At 44.4% G+C, this 18054-nt stretch overlaps 1 protein-coding gene across 1 annotated transcript in view; it reads left to right on the forward strand.

Moving 5' to 3' along the window:
* Positions 1–5312: 5312 nt before the first annotated feature.
* LOC125722766 (tripartite motif-containing protein 29-like) overlaps positions 5313–18054 on the forward strand; it is a 133290-nt gene continuing 120548 nt past the window's right edge. Inside the window, exon 1 of the mRNA XM_048998967.1 lies at positions 5313–5895. Coding sequence (XP_048854924.1) covers positions 5410–5895 — 486 coding nt within the window. The 5' untranslated portion in view covers positions 5313–5409. The remainder of the gene's footprint in view (positions 5896–18054) is intronic.

Consider the following 18054-nt stretch of genomic DNA (forward strand, 5'->3'; position numbering starts at 1 on the left):
GTATGGGACTGCTGCAGAGTGACGGCCTGTATTCTGCTACTCATTGTTTGCACTCTTCATAGATTTCAACACTCAGATTCTTGGTTAGATTGGGGTATTTTCTTTTTGTTTTCCGTTTATTTGTATACCAGTGGCTGCCTCTATTGATCTGGTTGACTAAGATTTGATTGGTCTGGGGTGGTGGTGTTCACACTTTCACCTTGTGCAGTATAGTTGTGTGGGGATCAGTGTGGTGGGGCACAGGTGTGTGTGTGTGTGTGTGTGTGTGTGTGTGTGTGTGTGTTTAGGGGACTCCATTCCCCTTTTTGATCAACTTCACCGGACACCTGTTTCTTGCTTGGGTTTTGTTAGCCAGTGGCCAAAGGCTGATTGCTGGTTAATTTTTTAAGGTCGTTGATGCTAAAGCGCTTGTCTTGTTTCTTTGTTTTATATTTTGAACAACCTGTTAATAGTACAAACACGTCTCCAGCTCCATTCGGTAAATGAACTTGTGTGCTCTTAATTTAGAGTAATTTTTCCTGTGGTGAAATTCCCCAGGTGGCATAGTCGTGTCCTTGTACTACTGACCGCTCTCTGCCACAAACACTTTACTCTGAACCTAACCCTAATCCTAACCCTAACCATAGCCCCAAACGTCATGTCCTGCCACCTCCCTGACGTGGCTCTAATAAGCCATGCCTGCTGCTCGTTGGTCTCGCGTCTCGTTCCATCCCTCATGTTAAACACTCCCAGCTACTTCCAGTCTGTTCCCTTGTTATTCCTGTATAAGTGCTTCCTGGCCCTGTGTTCGCCATTGATGTGGTGCCCTCCATGTTGCTTGTTCCCTAGCCTCCCATCTTGATCCCATAAATCCCAGTTTATTGTCTGACAACACCTGCTCCCAGAGTCGTTCATCCTGGCACCCAACAGAATGACGGAACTCGACAAGCCCCAGTAGATTCCCCAGGTCCCTACAGCCGATCACTGCTGCTTGTGTCAAGCATACCTAATGTCGCTGGTTCAGGCCGCAGTACATCTTTCCCCAGAGAGAATGGCCCATCTCTGACGGAGGGCATAGCCGCCCTCTCCCCGGACTCCCAAGTGGAGGGTGTGACAGCTATAGTGGAGATCCTCAGGGCCCTCTGGAATGGAGTGAGTGTGCTGAACCCCGCAGAGGTGGGGTGCTCTGGAGAAAAGGAGCCCGCCGTCTCCATGTCGTTTGCCGTAGGGCGACCTGCGTCCTCATTGTCACTTGAAGTCTGACGATGATGCTTCTCTGGGATTTACTGTGATCCCCCTGTTCGCCAAAACATGCTCCCCAAAGCTCTCCAGCACAGAAGAACAGGCTTCACTCCTAGTTCTATGGTTGTCAGAGTGCTGGACCACAGTAGAGGTCGGACTTTGCTTCAACATGGTTTTATTGGAAGTCTGCACACAATACAGATGTTTCCTACCGTCCTTCGTTCCAATTAAATGTGGAAACGTTTTGTCAGCTGGCTGGACAAGACCCTACTGCCTCTTTTAATAGTACACATAGTAGTGAGCAGTGGTGACGTAATGGTTAGGGAAGCGCACTCGTGATTGAAAGACACTGCATCTACAGTATCTGGCCCAGGAGAGCCGGCCGTTGCAGTCGTTACATCCGCACTTAAGGCTCCCGGCCCAGAGGGCCGCTCAGGCCGCACCCACAGTGTCCAACACAGGTGAGGCCTTGGTTGCCTCTAGGCTTCTCATAGACTCTGACACGGTTTCCTGGTAACCAGCCGACACCTGCCACACTGCTCCATAATGTCAGGCCAGCGTCCACCTCGCTGTCCCCTGATGCCTGGCCAGCACCCACCTCAATGTCCCAAGACGTCCAGCCGGCGCCCACCTCATCTCCTGACGGCCTGCTGGTGCCCACTTTCTATCCTGACGTCCCACCGGCACATGCCTGCAGGCTGCCACCAGCCCAGAGAAGATGGATCCAGAGGATGTCCTGCTGGAGTGCCCTGGGTCCTGCTACGTGGGTCCCTCCTTCATCCCAGACTCCGGTTACTCTGGTCCCAGTTTCTGGTCACCAGAATCAACAGGAGCCCAAGAAAGCGGCAGGCAGAATGTCTGTCTCCCAGAGAGGGTTTGCCAGTATCTGCTCTTGCCCTGTATGTCCCTTGTCATCTTCCTGTTCCTCTCCTGTTGTCTCCTTGCTGCCCTACTGCTCTGCGGTTCTCTCATCGCCCGCCAACTCCTCACGTCCTCCGGCCCTGCTGGCCCTCCCAGACCCTCTGGTCCTGTGATTCGGCAGAGTTCAGCCTCACCTGGAAAGGGGCCTAGGAGGGTCCCCAGCCCCGAATCTTCTCCTGGCTTCCCTGGATGCCCCATGTTATTCCTTTTTGTGCCTCAGTGTTTGTCTTGTTGCTCTGTCCCGCCTGTATCTCTCCTTGTCTTGTGCATCCTGTGCCCCTGTTCTTGTTGACCCTCCACCTGTCCATCCTGTTTTGGGGTCTGACAGGACTGCTGTACCTGTGGTTCCTAGCTTTTCCTTTTTCCGCTCCATGTCCTTAGTGATGTCCTGCAACTGCTCTTATGTCTGGTGTTGCTGTCTGTCTAGTGTTCTGTCTAGTCTTGTCTGGTCTTGTCCTGTCTACCATCTGTTCTGTCGTCCCCTGTCTAGTCCAGAGTCCAGTCTGGTTCCATCCCTGTTGTCTAACCCCTTTGGACTTCATGGCCGGAGCACATGCTTCTGGTGGGTTGGGGTGGGGGGGGGGGGGGGGGTACTGTCACATTAAGCAATGCCATTCTTATCCACTATGCCTGTCCATTTATGGGTCAACGCATGTTCTGACCATCCATGCTCTCTGCATCCCCACATTTCCAGGTGCTGCCCGGGGGGGGCACCATCTCAGCTGGAGTCCTGGTTCTGTCCCATGGAGGGGTGACACTGCGAATTGGACCTGCTAACTGTGTCATCCTGGGTGCAGCCTTGAGTGTCACCCTACACAGGCCAGCGTGGAGAACAGGCTTATTGACAGACTTTAATCACACCTCACACCTGGCCTTTAGCAAGCAGCTCCACTCTTTTCTGTTCTCAGTAATATTAGTCTGCCAGGGGGGTTGGGCAGCCAGTTGTCCATGGACCTCCAGAGGTCCTTTTTTCTCCTTACTTGGGGGTTTTGGTTCCTCTCCTCCGTTGTCATCTGGCTTTCTTTATTTAATATCTTTCTTTCCTTTTTCCCCTTGTGTATCACTCTCTTTAATGATGTTGTAATGTATGACTACACATCTATGTAAAGTGCCTTGGGACGACTCTGTGAGGCACTATATAAAAATGAAATTAAATGTCCCGCCTCCTCCCTGACGTGGCTCTAACAGGCCATGTTTGCTGCTTGTTGGTCTCACGTCTCGTTCCAGCCCTCGTGTTAAACACTCCCAGCTGTCTCCAGTCTCTTCCATTATTAGTCCTCCATTTAAGTGCTTCCTGGTCCTGTGTTCCCCAGTTCGATCACTGATGTTGTGCCTTACGTGTTGCCGGCTCCATAGCCTCCCATCCTGATCCCAGTAAGTCCCTGTTTGTTGTCTGAGAAACACCTGCTGCACGAGTCTTTCACCCCGGTGACCACGACACCAACCACCAGTGATGTCTGTGGAGCCCAGAAATACCAGCCTAGCTGCACTAGTGCCCAGGCAGCACCTTGACAGCGGCATGTTTGCATTATTATATTTGCCTCACTTGTTCACCACTTTCAGCAACAGTATCTGCTATGTACTAGAACTGTAATCATATGTGAGTGAGTCTGTCTGCTTTGAAGGAGCAGAGATCCCAGCTCCTTACTGTAGGTACAGGGCACAGAAACGGGTAAATCCTGTAAGGTAACATTCTTACAGTCAGCATAGATTCCAACACAGTTCTGTCATAATTTTGTAGCATTAAAATATAAATTTTACATAAATCCTAACAGTATGTGTGATTGTGGGGGGGTGTGGGGTCTCAGGGTGTAACCTCTGTCTCTTGGCTTGTTTCCTGTCCCTCCTGCTGTATGTGTGAAGTCTGCATGTTCTTCCAATGTGGGCTTTCTCCTCCTACTTTGGAGAACATGAAACTGCGATCAGCCGATTGGGATCTCTAAGCTGCCCTTAGTGTGAGTCTGTATGTGTGAGTTTGTGCTCTGCTATAAACTAGTATCCTGTCCATTGTGTCCCCCGCCCTGTGCCACCTGGGACAGGCTCCAGGCTCCCCACCCCCCTGTACAGAATAAGCAGTAATGCAGGACGGCTCCACACTGTTCCAAAGAAATGGCGCTCCAGCTCCCTTCAGGACTTCAGACCAGCTGCTCTCACTTCACACCTCCAGGCTTGTGGGTGTGGTTCCCACTCCTGGTTCTGCATATACAGCTTGCATGTTCTCCCCGTGTTCCTGTGGGTTTCCTCAGGTTTCCTCATGCTGTCCAAGATCATGCAGTTTGGTGAATTAGTGTCTCTTGATTGTCCTCAGCATGTGAGTGAGTGTTTGCCCTGTGATGGACTGGCATCCCATCCAGGGTGTCTCTGCCTTGTGCCCTGTGCTTCCTGTGATGTGTGTGTCCCATAACCCTGTACTGCAGTTATTGGAATTTGTTGGATACTTTTTTGATATATGATCTTTCTGTTCCTGGGGATGGCTGAAGCTGGTCCATTAACTTTTGGCTTAAATATAAGAGTAGTGTTCAATTTTCATTATTAGAGTATGGAATTATTTTGGATGATTAAAATGATCACTCTGAACTTGACTGTCCTTCCTAACATAAATACACTCCCTGCACAAACACACAGAAAGAAAAGGAAGAGATGACATATATTTTCATGAATATTGTATATAGAATAATGTAAAAAAACAAATCTGTGCATTGACAGCACTTGTCAAAGCTTGTTCTGTCTAATCCTGACACAGTCTGTCTATAACTGCACATCCCTGCATGTTTCACCTGAAACCACATGATCCCAAACGTGATTCTAAACCGACACAGAAATTCATTCTCAGTAGATCTGCTCTCTTATACCTTCATACCTAATTTCTATCTACTGCACAAAATCAAAGAGTAGGATTATAGTTTGTTTACAGAAAAACAATGTCAGTAACTGTTATTCTCATAAAAGATAAATAAATGTTCGCTTTGGGTACAGTTTGTATAATGTACTATTTTGTTCATAAACTGCAGCTCCACTGTTTGCCCAGTCTGCTCTTCTCAGTCTGGTCTCAGTCCAAAACCACACCTGCTGCAGTCTGAGAAGCAGGAAGTTCCTCCCACTGTCACACACAGACGACTGTGAGAGAAAACGAGACTGAATCCTATCAGTGTGCGTGGTAAAATGGCAGAAGCCAGAGTTGCAGTGGATGTAAATGAGTTAAGTTGTGCAATCTGTCTAGATCTACTAAAGGATCCAGTAACTATTCCCTGTGGACACAGTTACTGTATGAGCTGCACAAAGAGCTGCTGGGATCAGGAAGATCATGTTGGAGTTTACAGCTGCCCCCAGTGCAGACAGACCTTCATACCCAGACCTGTTCTGGGCAGAAACACCATGCTGGCTGAAGTGGTGGAGAAACTGAAGAAGACTGGACTACAAGCAGCTGCTCCTGCTGACCAGTATGCTGGACCTGGAGATGTGGAGTGTGACGTCTGTACTGGGAGAAAACACAAAGCTGTCAAGTCCTGCCTGGTGTGTCTGGCCTCTTACTGTGAAACTGACCTGCAGCTTCACAACAAACTCCACCATGCAAAACAGCACAAGCTCATTGATGCCATCGGCCATCTGAAGGACAAGGTCTGTTCCCACCATGACAAACCCCTGGAGGTCTACTGCCGTACCGACCAGCAGTGTATCTGTTATCTCTGTACGATGGATGAACACAGAGGCCATGATACAGTCTCAGCTGCTACAGGAAGGGCGGAGATACAGGTCAGGCTAATTTAAAAGAATTTCCCCTTTCTATCTAAAAGAATTTCCCCAAAGGGATCAGTGAAAGTATCAATTATTGTTATTATCTAAAAGTTAATTTTAAATAAATGGATTTTGTCTTAACACTTGTTAGTGTAATTGCTACGAAACACTCAGATCAAGTCTGGTTCGGTAAAGTTGTCATGACCTACTTGTCCGGTCTTACTAGCGGGGTTACTAGCTTGTCGGATTTAAGGTAGACTGGACAAAACGTAAGTAAACGAATATGAAGTCCATTTAAAATGTGGTACCTTACATCCGACAAGTTACCCCGAGAAGCCAGTAACCCTTCATAGTACAGAAGAACTCACTAGAGCCACAGTACAGTAAGGCCGTGCCCGCCGAAGATGTTTGTACGGGACGCCATGACACTCAAAATAAAATAATAAGTATATCAAAAAATATAAATAAAATGATAAATATTTCAATAATGTATCCTTTTATTTTTAAATAATTTCATAAAATTTCATAAATTTCATTAAATTATATTTCATAATAACACTTGTCTTCTATGTATAATTTTTAAATTTTACAATTTATTGTTTCGTAATAATGTTGCGATTTTCATTAGACAATCATTATTATAAAATATTATTTTCACAATAAAGTTTAACTTTTCACATTATCCACATGCATATTTATACTGCATCAGGAGGTGTTTTGCAGGATTGGCACTGCAGCCACCGGATAAAACTCACACTGTTCCACTGGGACTGGTGTGGTGCTGAGGTGTCACCCACTGTACGGCTGCACTCAGGTTCTCATCCCTGAGGTGGTTCGTCGTGTGGTGGGTGCGGTAAGGCACTGTACTCAGTGTGTGCTCCTTACCTCCGTACCTTACCTTACCTTACCTTACCTTACCTTACCTTACCTCAGTACCTTACCTTACCTTACCTTACCTTACCTTACCTTACCTTACCTACATCAACACAGTACAAATGTACATGTTATAAAAGGTCTTTCGGTACTAAGATGTACGTAGATTAATACTTTTCTATTCAAGGTTAAAGGGCTCAGCCTTTAATGCATTGTGTTGGTTGCCATAGGATAATATTTTGGCTTTCAATGATAACCAGTGAAGCTCAAAATTTATGAAAATATTAACAAAGAGGTTCATTGTTTTGTTTGATATGCTGAATTATGTCTGACTTGGAACAAATACAGTAAAAGTAGTCAGGGCTGGAGTGGGACTGAATATCTAACCAGGAATTCAAGCCCCCGGACAGCCCAATATAAAACTATATAAACAATTACACTGTTATTATATGTTTCTATTCACGCCTTCATTTGCTTGGCTACTGAACACACATTCTTACCTACATGCTTTAATTTTACCTTCATGTCATTTTTACCGGCACATTTCACTAATATTAATAACGCGTGGAGCAGCTTTGACATAAATAATGAAGCTTCGCCTCAGTGCCTGTCCTTCTGTCTCTTCCCCGTGTGGCCAGCAGCCATCGCTGTCCATCCCCTTTGTCCTCTCATCGTCTTTGGCCCTAGTGTGTTCTTCCTTTTCCCCACATGGCTGCATTTGACACAATGGGATGAGTGTGTGACACAGAGGCTGGGACCAGCTGGTTATGGGTTTGAGGCAGGTCAGTAACCAACCTCACCTCTTTCATTTAATTATTGGTTTTCAATTCTTCCCAGTGTTTGTTAGTTCTCTGTTCTGCTTGTGAAGCTTGTGCCTTGTTTTATTATGTTCCACATGTTTCTGTACTTTCTAAGTATTGAATTCCTTGTGTGTGTTTCTTGCTTTCAGTGTTTGTGGGAGTTTCCCTAGTCTTGTGTTCATTAATATAAGTTACTGCACTTGTTGCCTGTTTTCCCTGCACTGTTGTTATTGGTTAATTGTCTCACATCTGTCTATGTTATTTCGCTACAGCAGCCTGAGCATTAGATTGGCTACAGAAACCTGCAATGCAGGTTGTGTGTCTGACACAGACAATCACATTTTGTGCAGCGTCAGTGTGAGCCATCGGACTTTATTCTGTATTCCCCACTCCTCCATCAGGCTGCCTCGCCTGCAGCCATGTTTTCTGCAGAATGAGACTCTGGGAATTTTCCTGCTCCCAATAATATGGTCGACAGCTCAGTCTTATCATTTATAAAATGGCATTTGACTGCTAAATAAGCTTCCATATGTATGAATGTCCACATGTCAGATGTTAGTCTTACTGCTTTGGCCTTTCTCACCTCTTCCTTTGTTTCTCTTTTTCTATCTTAAATGTTTCTGTCACCAAACCCTTTCATGTTTGCCTGGATGGGAGAATGTAGGTTGGATCCAGGATCCCCACAACCTCCCTAAATCCTGCGTTATCCACTATGGTGAAGGGTTGTGCATATTGACCAAAGCCTCATCATTCATTTGTTTCTTGGTCTCTATACTGGGAAAATTATACAGATTATTGGGTAATACCCTCACCCAAATCTGATATTATGTATTCATACAATTAAACTGAACCTTGGACACAATAATGACTAATAATAATAATTATTATTATTATTAAATTTATATTGAAAATGAATTATTATTAAATTATTATGATGATTAAAACTTACGCTGCAGTGTGTGTGTACGCTGAAATATGTGCTGTACAACAGGTTTGAAACCGGTAATGAGGATTGTGCCACATTTTCAGTTTCCAAAGCAGTCACATGGTTGAGTGTAGAATGAAGCTTCAGATGACCATGGTCACGTGTTCAGGGTGGAACGAAGGAAACTGAAGCTGTGCTTCAGAATGTAGTGAATCGCTTTTTTATTGTCAAGCTTAACATCACTAGCTGCCCCATTCCCTCTGTTAGTCTACGTGTCATTTTCTTACCTACTTTTTCCCTGGTGAGTTTTGACCCCTTATTGTTCCTTTATTGTGTGTCTTTCCAGTTTGGTTCAGTCTCCTTAATTCCCTTTGTCTTGGAGCTTTTAAGTGGATCCTCACCTTGTTTCCCTGCCTGCACCAGGCTGCACCCCAACATGCACATTAAATATATGATATGTTCAAATTCTGAAGAATCTTTAATGAATCCCATTTTACACATTTTCCTTTCTGAATTTGCGTGGAACATCAGTGATGCAGACTTTGACACAGTTTCCATATGAATGGGTCAAACAGTCCAATATTAAACCAACTTCCCAGCGGATTCAGAGTTTTTAGGGTTGCAGGAGAAAAGATGCATTATTGTTGTTCACAGTGCAGTTTATACACAGTGGCCCATTATCAACTGACATGCGATCTGACATCAATCTAATAGGACGCCAGTTGAGTAGCTGGTCCTGCAGTGCAGCCCAGGACACATTCGCCTTCACATTGCTATAAGAATGTGGCCATATGCAGCCCAGACCACCTCCTAATGTGGGTTGAGTGATCGGATCTCAATGCATCTTCAATGCGTCCTGGGTAATTAGCGCTGTCCATTTGTGATTGGATCACCCAGGACGCATGTTAATACCAGGTGGAAACAGGACCAAAGGGTCTATGTCCATTGAATCCTACCTACAGTCAATAAAGCATTAATGAATATCCATCCATCCATCCATCCATCCATCCATCCATCCATCTCCTAACTGGTAATCCAGGTCAGGGTCAGGGGGAGTGCCTGGAGCCTTTCCCAGGCAGCATAGGGCCCAAGGCTGGGGTCCACCCTGGACAGGATGATAAATGAATGTGATCTCAGCTAATGAAAAAAACTTGTTTTGTCATCTTTTTTCCTATCTATAGAAATAAATGGGTGAAACACAGAGGGAATTTCAGCAGAGAATTCAGATGAGAGAGAAGGAGCTGCAGGAGCTGAGAGAGGCTGTGGCCTCATTCACTGTGAGTATGAACCTGAGGAGAAGATAACAGCTGGCTTGTGATCATATTGAATCTTCTTTCAGATTCAACAGATTGCAGATTTACAGACTTGTGCGGATTTATCAAATTAATGCTGCTCTGGGTTATTCTGGGTCAGTGGGATAAAGTTGCTGGATTACAGAGCTTAACCAAGTGTTGCAGCAGTAGTAGCTTATTTATTTAAAAAAATACCATAAATGCCCATTTGAGAAAAATGCAACTTTTCACAACCCAGTGTAATGCAAATAAACACTAAAAAAGTCACCTATTAAACTGAGACCTAATGATGACAACCAACCTGCCCCATACAGCCACCAGTCTCTGCCAAATCCCTGCAGCTGACAGTGTATGAGCTTAATGAGGGATCATTTCCAATCAGTGCTGGCTGGGTTTCAGTACCTGAGGCGTCCAGCATGGTGTCGCTCCAAACCTCAGCCCTGTGCTGTTTTTATACCTCCTGTCAGCTCACATCTCTATTGTACAATGAGGCTCTCTGGAGTCTCAAAAGGGGCCAATTGTAATTTACTGTCCTCTGCTCCCTGTGTCACCAACAGAGCTCAGCACAGTCAGCAGTGGAGGACAGCGAGAGGATCTTCACTGAGATGATCCGCTCCATTGAGAGAAGACGCTCTGAGGTGACAAAGCTGATCAGAGATCAGGAGAAGGCTGCAGTGAGTCAGGCTGAAGGAGACATGGAGAGACTGAAGCAGGAGATTGATGAACTGAAGAGGAGACACTCTGAGCTGGAGCAGCTTTCACACACAGAGGATCACATCCATTTCCTCCAGGTAACAGAACAGCTACTTTGGCAATAAGAAAACCAGAGTATTCAAATGAATGCATATTGTCATTTGTATTTCAACTAGTCTGTCATTGGTCAGATGTTAATGGTTCTGTTAATTAGATTGCAATACACATTTGTATTGATGAAGCTGTTTAATCAGACTGTGTGTCTGTAGAGGCGCCAGGCTCTTCCTGTCACTCCTGAGGCTGGATTTGGACCCAGAATCTCTGTCAGTCCCAGATCTGATTTTGGGAATTTGAGGAAGGCGGTTTCTGAGATGAAAGATCAACTGGAGAATTTTTGCAGAATGAAAATGACAGAGATCCATCACCAGGTTAATACATTTTCTAGTCTGTTCATGTTAATATAGACCAGGGCTGGCCAGTCTTACCCAGAAAGGGCTGCTTTTGCTGGATTATTAATTAGAGGACTGATTGGCTGAAGGGTCTCACACCTGGGGTTGAACAGCTGACCTAAAGGTTACCCCAAAGACCTGCATACACACTGGACTTTGCGGGTATAATTCCCCCCCCCCCCTGATGTAAACCGTGCAGAGAGAGTATGCAGTACAGTCAGCCTCACATTTGTGTGACCAAGTCAGTTTGTTTACAATAAGTTTAAATCTTTGTGATAACTGGTGAAAGAGCTTCACATTCTACTGGCTGCAAAACCCAGATCACATGAAACATGTTTCTTCTACATTACAGAAACCAAAAATCTGTATTATGTGTAACTTACCATGATTTGCAGTTTGTTAAAATGCCTGTTATTGTCCCTCATAATGATAATACCCCACTGCTGTTATCTCCACAGTGAGTGAAGTCCATCTCCCACAAGTAAATTCCTTTTACTCACATCCCTGTTTCTCTCTGTCTCCTTCTAGTTACCAAAGACACCGTCCTACCGGTATTAGTGCCCTGGACCAGAGCAGAATTCTTACACTGTGAGTCTGTTCACACACACGCTTCTCTCTCCCTGTATGAGGTGGAGTGTGTTTTACTGTGTTTTATTGTGTTTCGTTTTCTGCTGCCAGTGGAGCTTCTCTTTCTCTCTCCCGCTGCCTCCTGGTCTTTCACATTTACATGAGCTTTTTATCTCAGTGGACTTTAAGTCCAATTGCTAAGTAAGGCAAGTTTATTCAGGGTGCTTTTCCACTGCACCAGGTTCGGTACTTTTGGTTCTTTCCCTTTTCCATTAACTTCCAGTCGAGTACCAGTACCAGAAGTTCCAGTACCAAAAGCATCATTGCAGCTGGGGTACTTTTTCGATACTTCGGAACTTTGGTGTGGGACTTACAAAACACGTTCATTGTCAATTTAAAAAACAATTTTAAAAAGTCTAAAAGCCCAAAACACAAATAAACAGTTAACTAAAAAGAAGTGAGATTGTAGAGGCAGCGTATGACTAAACTCCTGCTAATTTAATTTATTGAAACAAAGCAGCAACAGTAACGTTTTAAGCCCTGATTATAATGAACTGACAGTGTTAGCAGACCTCAGGTCTCCAGGAAGCTTGTTCCATAGACAGGGAGCATAGACACTAAAAGCTGCTTCAGCCTGCTTGGTCTTCATTCTGGGACACTGAGTAAAGTTTCAGGGGTCTGGATGCTTCACAAGGTTCAAGGAAGTTAGTGCCATTTAGTGCCTTATACACAAGTAATATTTAATTATTAATCCTGTGATGCTCAGGAAGCCAGTGCAGTGATTAAGGACCTGTGTGATATGCTCCACTTCCTTGGTGTTAGTGAGGACTCTGGTGGCAGCATCCTGGATGAGCTGCAGCTGTCTGACTGATTTATTACCAAGACCTGTGAAAGTCAATAGTCTAGCCTGCTGGAAATAAACACATGAACAAGCTTTTCCGTATCTGGTTTACAGAGAAATCCTTCTCTCTCTCTCTTATTGGGCTGGTTTCAGCTTCCGTTGGGTGGATCTTAAGCAGACCTTGGGCTGGACCTGGGAACACTGTACTGATGCCTCATTTCCACCAACATGGAGCCGGTGCTGGGCTGGTTGTCACTTGATGCCTTTTCAGAACCTGCCTGTGTTTCCACCAGTTTAAAAAATTAACATAGGTGACAGTGAAAGTAAAGGTTCATATGTATTCCGTTTTGTGGGATTTGTTCTTTTCTGTTCCAGAATAAGTTTTTATAAGCTGCCAACTGTCCTTTTAACAGTCGCACTATTAAAGATGCCAATAACTGAACTTTGCAATCTGCCTCATAATCTGCGGCATGGTTTTCATTTACAATGCAAAGTTACTCCGATAATAAGCTGGCTAGTTGTTTTACTGCTGCCACCGGAAATATTAGACAAAACTATATTGGTTATTGACTGAATTATCCAGGTATGCGGACGGTTTGGACACGATGGCCCCTCCCAGTTGCACTGATGTTATGAGAACTATTTTTTTTATTTTTTGTGGTGGCCTGTAGCCTTGTGCCTTTGACTGAATCACAGCCATGATATACCGGAGTATCTTCTTATATGTTATTGCTTAATTATACTGCCCTCATAAAGCATTATAAACACAGCTATAAATATTTATAAAAAGCATAACACATTATACCCATGATTATAACGCTTTATGAATGCTTTATGACACACTCATCTATAAGGCACTATAGATACCTTCATAATGCAATACAAAGCATCCCTAATGCTTATACCGATCATTATAATGCATTATGAAGGTATTTATAGTGCACTAAAGAAGAGAGCTTCAAACATCATTCATTATGCATAATAAGCATGCCTATAATGTGTTATGCCTTTTGATAAATATTTAAAGCCATGATTATAATGCATAACAATGGATTATTATTTGTTGTGAATTTTACTAACAACATGGCCTTAAGTGTTCCAGAGATTTTATAGTGTTCCGTAATCTGAGCAAATGGAAGCATGTAGATGTTGAACAAAGAGGCTCGGTCAGGTTCAGAATTCTAATTGGTGATCAGTGTTGACACACCACAGCACACAGTGTACAACACCGAAATGTGTCCTCTGCATTTAACCCATATGTGACATCGTGACATAGCAAGGGGCAGCTAATTCAGCGCCCTGAGAGCAGTGCTTTGCTTAGGGTCCCTCAGCGGTGCCTTGCTGGTCGGGGATTCAATCCAACAACCATTAAGCCACCACTGCCCACTGCCAATAACGGACCCTTGAGGAACTCCACATGTAATTTCTGTTCATTCAGATTCATAATTACCCTTCTGACAGAAAGTAGTGCCTGACTTGTAAAAATAATTCAAACCCATTAAATACGGCGGCGGCTCCACCTCCTTCCCTAAGTGCTCTAGTCTCACTGATAAAGGGCAAGTAGGAGTAGCTGGTTTGATCAGGGCTGCTGCATAGTTTTCATTTGACCCCATTTCAGTTTAAAGCATAAAAATCAAGGTTTATCTTGATATTAAAATCAGTCATTAATAATGATTTTCCAGCCACAGACCTGATATTCAGTAAAGATCAGTTTAATGTATTAAACACATTGTCTGACCCAGTGTGTAGGGGACACACAACTGGAGTCAGATGAGAGAGAGTAGCTGTGGGCTTTGATGCACTTTGTTCCCCCTGAAGTCAGTCAGAGCAGGAATGGCTGACACTGGGGCTGCTCCTCACTGCCTAGTGTGGACTGTAGCTACAGCAGGGGATCCAAACCAAGTAAGCGGCGGGCGGTGGGGTAAGGGCCCAGCCTGTCCTAGGTGTCATCATGCACTGTAATGCTGAAAGCTGGGAAACTGCCCTCGCTTTGTTTGGGTAGCAGGAACGTTTGGTATCACTTACAGCTCATCAAAACCTTTTATCTGCATCCTTATTGTCATGCCCGGCTCGTCCGCTCCTCGTGTGTGCCACGCCCCCTAATTACCCACGTGTGATTTCCTGATCGTGCCCAGTCGTGTCTTGTTCCCTGCTGCCTTGTTCCGTGTATTTAAGTCCTGGTCTCCCCAGTTTGCTTTGTCTGTCATTGATGTAAGTCGGCGTTACATGTCTCCTGCTCCCAGTCTGTTGATTAAACCCTCATTAATCCCCGTATTCCGCTTGCCTGCATCTTGCTTACCCGCTCTGCCCGCTATCGCCGAACGCTTCGCGTGACACTTATCTTGTGTGAGCTGTCTATGAGCAGTGAGGTTCGGGGGGGGGGGGGGGGGGCTTCCTTCCCTCACATTTGCCCTTTTTGTGCATTCGCTGACTGTACTTTTTTTCAGATTCATTAATATTGTCCTAAGACGGCACCTGCAGTCTTACCCAATCTGGCTGTGACACTGAACATCTCCTAAGTCTGTGCTTTAGGGCCATGACTTCACACGACACGACTGCACTTGCGTGCGTAGTTTACATCTATCTGGAGGATTGAAGGTCATGTCCACCGGGGGGCAGTGCGAGAAAACCATCTTGGTCGGTTCCTTCGTTTCCAGTCTCACTTGTGAGCATGTGGTTGTGGCATTAAATGTAGAAGGAGGAGGGAGTCAAGACGGCACTCTATCATACACTGTTTGATTAGAGCTGCAAGCCAACTTGTTTTGTTTACCATGTACTGTGAACTATATGCAGATTTACTACTGTCTGGTTTTATTTAATCATCCAGTGACTGCAATAACTATACATAGTCATGATTAGCTTGATGATAGGCTTGCTAACTTTCTAGCCTAAAGAAATAGGCTGAGTTCTGCTCACCTTGTTCAAGCCATTTTTGCCACAATCTAACAAAGGCTCCTTCTGCCTTATGTTTATATATAATCATACAATTTATTCTGTAAGGCACCTCCTACATTATTTTCTGTATCAGTAAGACGACTGACTGGTTTGCAGGTTAAAGCAGTAAATCTCATTTATAATTTTCTTTTCTTCATCTCTTCCGATTCGCGCCAAGTCACTACTAAACCTTCTGACAAATTTTGCTACATGATGTTATTATTGCAATACTTTTTTCTGTATTGGGTCTGTTCCAGTGTAAGTCAGTTAATTATTCTATGTTTAAAATAGCTAATTTATTTCTCAAGATTGAACTGTTTAATATCCCGTTTGAAGATATTTTATATCCAGTACACAATGACAAAGATTGCATGTTCTCCCCATGTCGTCGTGGGGTTTCCTCTGGGTACTCCGGTTTCCCCCCACAGTCCAAAGATACGCTGAGGCTAGTTGGAGTTACTAAATTGCCCATAGGTGTGCATGTGTGAGTGACTGGTGTGTGAGTGTGCCCTGCGATGGGCTGGCCCCCCATCCTGGATTGTTCCCTGCCTCGTGCCCATTGCTTCCGGGATCGGCTCCGGACCGCCCGCGGCCCAGTAGGATAAGCGGTTTGGAAAATGGATGGATGGATATATATATATATATATATCCATCCATCCATCCATTTTCCAAACCGCTTATCCTAATCTACTTGTGTGTGTGTGTGTGCGGTTATATATATATATATATATATATATATATATATATATATATATATATATATATATATATATATATACTGAACAAAAATATAAACGCAACACTCTTGTTTCTGCTCCCATTTTTCATGAGATGGACTTAAAGACCTACAATTCATTCCAGATACACAATATTACCATTTCTCTCAAACATTTCTCACAAATCAGTCTAAATGTGTGATAGTGAGCACTTCTGCTTTGCTGAGATAATCCATCCCACCTCACAGGTGTGCCACATCAAGATGCTGATCTGACATCATGGGTAGTGCACAGGTGTACCTTATACTGCCCACAATAAAAGGCCACCCTGGAATGTGCAGTTTTTTGCTTTATTGGGGGTCTGGGGACTCAGAACCGGTCAGTATCTGGTGTGACCACCATTTGCCTCATGCAATGCAACACATCTTCTTCGCATAGAGCTTATCAGATTGTCAATTGTGGCCTGTGGAATGTTGGTCCACTCCTCTTCAATGGCTGTGCGAAGTTGTTGGATATTAGTGGGAACTGGTACACGCTGTCGTATACGCCGGTCAAGCACATCCCAAACATGCTCAACGGGTGACATGTCCGGTGAGTATGCTGGCCATGCAAGAACTGGGACATTTTCAGCTTCCAAGAACTGTGTACAGATCCTTGCAACATGGGGCCGTGCATTATCTGTCTGAGTGGCTGGTCTCAGACGATCTTGGAGGTGAACCTGCTGGATGTGGAGGTCCTGGGCTGGTGTGGTTACACGTGGTCTGCGGTTGTGAGGCCGGTTGGATGTACTGCCATATTCTCTGAAACGCCTTTGGAGACGGCTTATGGTTGAGAAATGAACATTCAATGCACGAGCAACAGATCTGGTTGACATTCCAGCTGTCAGCATGCCAATTGCACGCTCCCTCAATGCTTGTGGCATCTGTGGCATTTTGCTGTGAGACAAAACTGCACATTCCAGGGTGGCCTTTTATTGTGGGCAGTATAAGGTACACCTGTGCACTACCCATGATGTCAGATCAGCATCTTGATGTGGCACACCTGTGAGGTGGGATGGATTATCTCAGCAAAGCAGAAGTGCTCACTATCACACATTTAGACTGATTTGTGAGAAATGCTTGAGAGAAATGGTAATATTGTGTATCTGGAATGAATTGTAGATCTTTAAGTCCATCTCATGAAAAATGGGAGCAAAAACAAAAGTGTTGCGTTTATATTTTTGTTCAGTGTATATATAACCGCACACACACACACACACAAGTAGATTATATGTTATATATTAAATAAGTGGCAGAAAAATCGATGGATGGATGGAACTGTATGAAAAATAATGCTGCTTATGAAAGTAGGCAAGTAAGAATTTCAGGTTAGAATTTCATTGTACCTTGTACGCATGACACTGCTTTCTTAGAAACTTATACTGCCATTAAATTTTGAAGACACTGTACAAAGAAGGACACAATAGTGATCGGAATATTTCTTTTCTTGTCTGTGAAAATATACAGCTCTTCTGGACACTCATTCTTAAAAAAATCAGATGCTACTTTAATACTATCTGTACCGTTAGTAAAGACAATGTTCCGTGAGAAAACGTGACCATACTGCCACGCCAATTTCTGGTAGCACTGCACGTCGCGCATGCGTCTTGTTATCCTCATGTAAGTGCACAGACGAAGCCGGAATCAACACAGAAAACACGTGGCGGCCAGACTGATACCTCTCCGCGCGCGTATAAGCGGACGTGTTTGTGTGGACGTTTATGATGCATTTTACTCCTCCGCGGACGACCGCCTGCCGCACTCCAAATTTGCCTTTAAATGCCAACATAGATGATTTTGATGAGGATTGGGGTAGTTTGCAAACCCTACAGCCAATTTGCAAGGTAATAAAACTGTTGCATACATATAAATGCGTATGCATATGTGTGCAGACTTGTCCCAAATTGAAAATCTCACGCCAGCCAGTTGATCAAAGTTGGCAGCCCCGTGAACTGCCGCTCTGAATTTGTAAAACGTAGGGAAACATACATAGACATCGCGGCTGTGGTACGTGTGCAGGGAATATCAGAATTACTACTAATACTTAAA

This window comes from Brienomyrus brachyistius, unplaced genomic scaffold (assembly GCF_023856365.1).
Source record: "Brienomyrus brachyistius isolate T26 unplaced genomic scaffold, BBRACH_0.4 scaffold42, whole genome shotgun sequence".
NCBI classification, from domain to species: Eukaryota; Metazoa; Chordata; class Actinopteri; order Osteoglossiformes; family Mormyridae; genus Brienomyrus; species Brienomyrus brachyistius.